At 30.3% G+C, this 3,440-nt stretch overlaps 1 protein-coding gene across 1 annotated transcript in view; it reads right to left on the bottom strand.

The window, feature by feature from the left end:
• Positions 716–3,440, bottom strand: part of LOC107629432 (protein ECERIFERUM 26-like) — a 5,822-nt gene continuing 3,097 nt past the window's right edge. Inside the window, exon 2 of the mRNA XM_016332225.2 lies at positions 716–1,759. Within this exon, the coding sequence (XP_016187711.1) occupies positions 878–1,759 (882 nt within the window). The 3' untranslated portion in view covers positions 716–877. The remainder of the gene's footprint in view (positions 1,760–3,440) is intronic.

A 3,440-nucleotide genomic window follows, 5' to 3' on the forward strand; every position in this document is an offset into this window, starting at 1 on the left:
GATGATTGATTTTAATTATTAATTTTAGTATATAAATAATATTTTGTATATAAATTGTTTAATTAATAATAACTTTTTAAGGAGAGAAATAAATAAAAAAATTATTTATACACTAAAATTAACAATTAAAATTAATGAATAATTATTTATATATAAAAATACATGTATTTTAATTTATTTTTAATATTATATTTTATATTAATTACTGATTTTATTGATTAGTATATACCTATTATATTTGATAAGATAAAAAAAATATCCAAGGCGCTCCATGTGAAAACGAAAAAGGGTTTCTTTTAAAACGCTCGTTCTCGACAAAGCATAATGGTACCTTTTAATTTATATATTTAAGTATTTAACCCATCTCGGATCTGCCAAACTTATATAATAATTAATTCATGTTTTTGTTTTTTCTGGCACGTGATTTTACTACTGTTCTAATATGAGGCGAAAATGGTCGTTAATGTAGTCAACCCAATCGGAAAATTAAATCAGTGAATTAACTCGCAATTCTCTATTAACATAAAGTAAAACTCAACATTTCCTTATTTTATAGCTGTATAGACGTTAAGTTATTCACACTTTTTCCCCCTTATTTTATTGTGCCTCATTCGGACTAGTTTTTTGAACCTTTTAAGTTTTAACATTGAGAATTCTCATGTCTTATGTGCTTAAAATGTTAACCAAAATAATACAAGTAAACAATGCATATTTCCACTTAATAGAATAATAAATCTTAGCAAACAACGTAACTCGTATAGAGCCAATAGAAAATGCTACATTCACACAAACATAACGTCTAACATGACAATTATTGTTTTACAAGCACTTACATTTTATTACATTTGGTGCACAATAATAACACAAACTTAATTAACTAAAAATCACCCTCAAGCAGAAGACCATTAATCTTGAGCTCAGATTTAATCTTCAGAATTTGATCCTCAGGCAAAATCATGGTCACAAATTTCCCATCAGAGCCATTCTTGTTAGCACCTTTAGGCCATGGCATAACCAAAACAACTCCTTCATCTCCAACACCTTGAACTGTTGTGTAAACAAACCTTGGTTTTTTTCCCTTCAATTCCAACTCATACACATTGGTTTCTTCTAAGTCAACAAAAGTCAAATTTGCACCATACACATAGAAATCAGCCACCCCTTGATCTTTTTCCATTGCTTCTTCAATTAGATTCCTTTCGTCGATTCCTTGTTCCGCAAGCATGCTTGCCAAAACCCTAAAATTAGTGTCACTCATTGAAAATTCACTTCCAGCTTCAACCTTGCTTATGAATTGATTATTGCCAATTATATCATTGCCATGACTCGGGTCGGGTTTGCATATCGTCACGGTGTTGGGCTCGAATCCGGGCCGAACTTGGGCCACACAGTGCCAAAGCACAGCACAAAGGGATTCAAAAGGTGGGGTTTGGTCAGCACTTGGGCCCCAAATTTGGGCTTGTAAGTAGTTCATTTGGGAGCCAGTTACTTGGAAGGAGAAGGTGACCATTTTGCAGTTGTTCGGTGGGATCCAGTGGTCGCCGACCGGGTCGACCGGCTTTGCACAGACCGGGTCCATTTGAGGTCCAGTTCCGGTGGGCCTTGGGATTGGTCTTGGGATGTTAATGGGCTTGTTTAGGTCCATATAGTTCATGCATCGTCCCCAGCTGTTGATGAACTCAGAAGCTGCAAATGGGTCACCAAGTATATGGGCCCAGCTAAGGCCCAAGGAAATTCCACCACACCTAAAATGAGTTACCTGGAATAATAATAAAAAAAAATTAGAAAAAGAAAAAGACAGAGTCATAAATGTTACTCCTTAATACTGTACATGTGAGGATGGTTATCTTAACTTAATATGTTAGTTGTTAAGTAGTATATAATTAAGGGCAATGCTCCCATAAACATGCGTAAAATATCTTTTTGTAAAGACATTTACGTATCGCATTATTATTGGACATATTAATGAACCGATTATTTTTTAATTTTTTAACAATTAGAATAAAACCGATTTTTTTTATAACAATAACAATAAATCCAGTTTTTTTAGGGATTTAATTGTATTTTTAAATTTTTAGGGATTTAAATGTCCGAAAAACAAAAAATCAGGGATATAATTGTCTTTTTATCAAAAAATTTAAAAATATTGGATTTAGATGGTATAATTCGATCAGATCAAATCGAGTCTAATAATTATAATGCAGACAATTAGGTTTATTATTATTACTATAATAAACCGATTTTATTCTGGTTTATAATAAAAAATAAATTATTAATCGATTTTAATAAGAATGTCCAATAATAATATGACACGTGTGAACGTCTTAAAAAAAAGACATTTTTAGTGTCTTTATTAAAGTAATCTCCTATAATTAATTATATAGATGTGTGGTTAGTTGCTCTATTTACTATTCATTTAGACTAGGGTATTTCATCAGTTTCTTTGTTTCCTCATGTGTCTTTTCATCCTATGAAACTGACCTACATCCAACCCCATTATCATTAAGAGCAGTATATAATAGTTTTCATTCCATGATTTAAATTTCGGTTCATTTATTGTCAATTCAGGGAAATTATTTTTTTATTGAGAAATAGTTGTGTTTCTTCTCTAAATTTAATTCGGAGTATGCATTGCACTTGAGCCCCAGCGGCCATAATGATCAATCAACAATCAGAAAAGAAAGTGTCAATTTTAAATATATGTAATCCTTAGTATTTTATTTTAATGATACAATAAAAATAATACACGTTTATAAAAATCCCTATCTTGGCTTAATATTATTTATTTTGATAGTAGTAGTGTCTATTCATTATGAACCACTATGATCTAGAATTATTGGTTTCACTAAGCAGAGCATTAATATGAGTGAAAGCCACACAAAATAAATAACGGGTTCATGTATGTTATACCAAATTAAATTATCAACCATTTTCTTATTCGTCATTAATTAGAGCATAGTAGGGACTTATTAATAGTATGGGAAGCTCCAATAGCATGTGAATGTTAGGGTAGATATGCGTACTTATAAAGGGTAGTTGCATTGTGTAATTATTAAGAAAGATAAGTATGCTGTCGTGCTACACATCTCTATAGTATTCTTCAAAAGAACATTTTTATTAACAATATAATTTACATTTTTAAGAAATTTAACTTTATATGTTTTAAGAATTTTGTATAGTAAATTCCATCATAGTAAAAAAATGGCATTTAAACTAGTAATTCTTTTACAAGGAAAAATAGTGAACACTAGGTATTTTCCATGTTATTAAGACTGAAATAGGGTAAGGCAGTTAGGCATCAACAAAATGCCTAGGCTTGTAGTACTAATGCATTAATTAATGTGTTTCATAAGTGACTCGTCTAAAAGTTTTTGAATTTTTAAGAAAAGATAATTTTTTCAATTTTTTTTAAATTTAAAAAATTTATATTTGGATATTTT

Source organism: Arachis ipaensis, chromosome B03 (assembly GCF_000816755.2).
Source record: "Arachis ipaensis cultivar K30076 chromosome B03, Araip1.1, whole genome shotgun sequence".
Taxonomy (NCBI): Eukaryota; Viridiplantae; Streptophyta; class Magnoliopsida; order Fabales; family Fabaceae; genus Arachis; species Arachis ipaensis.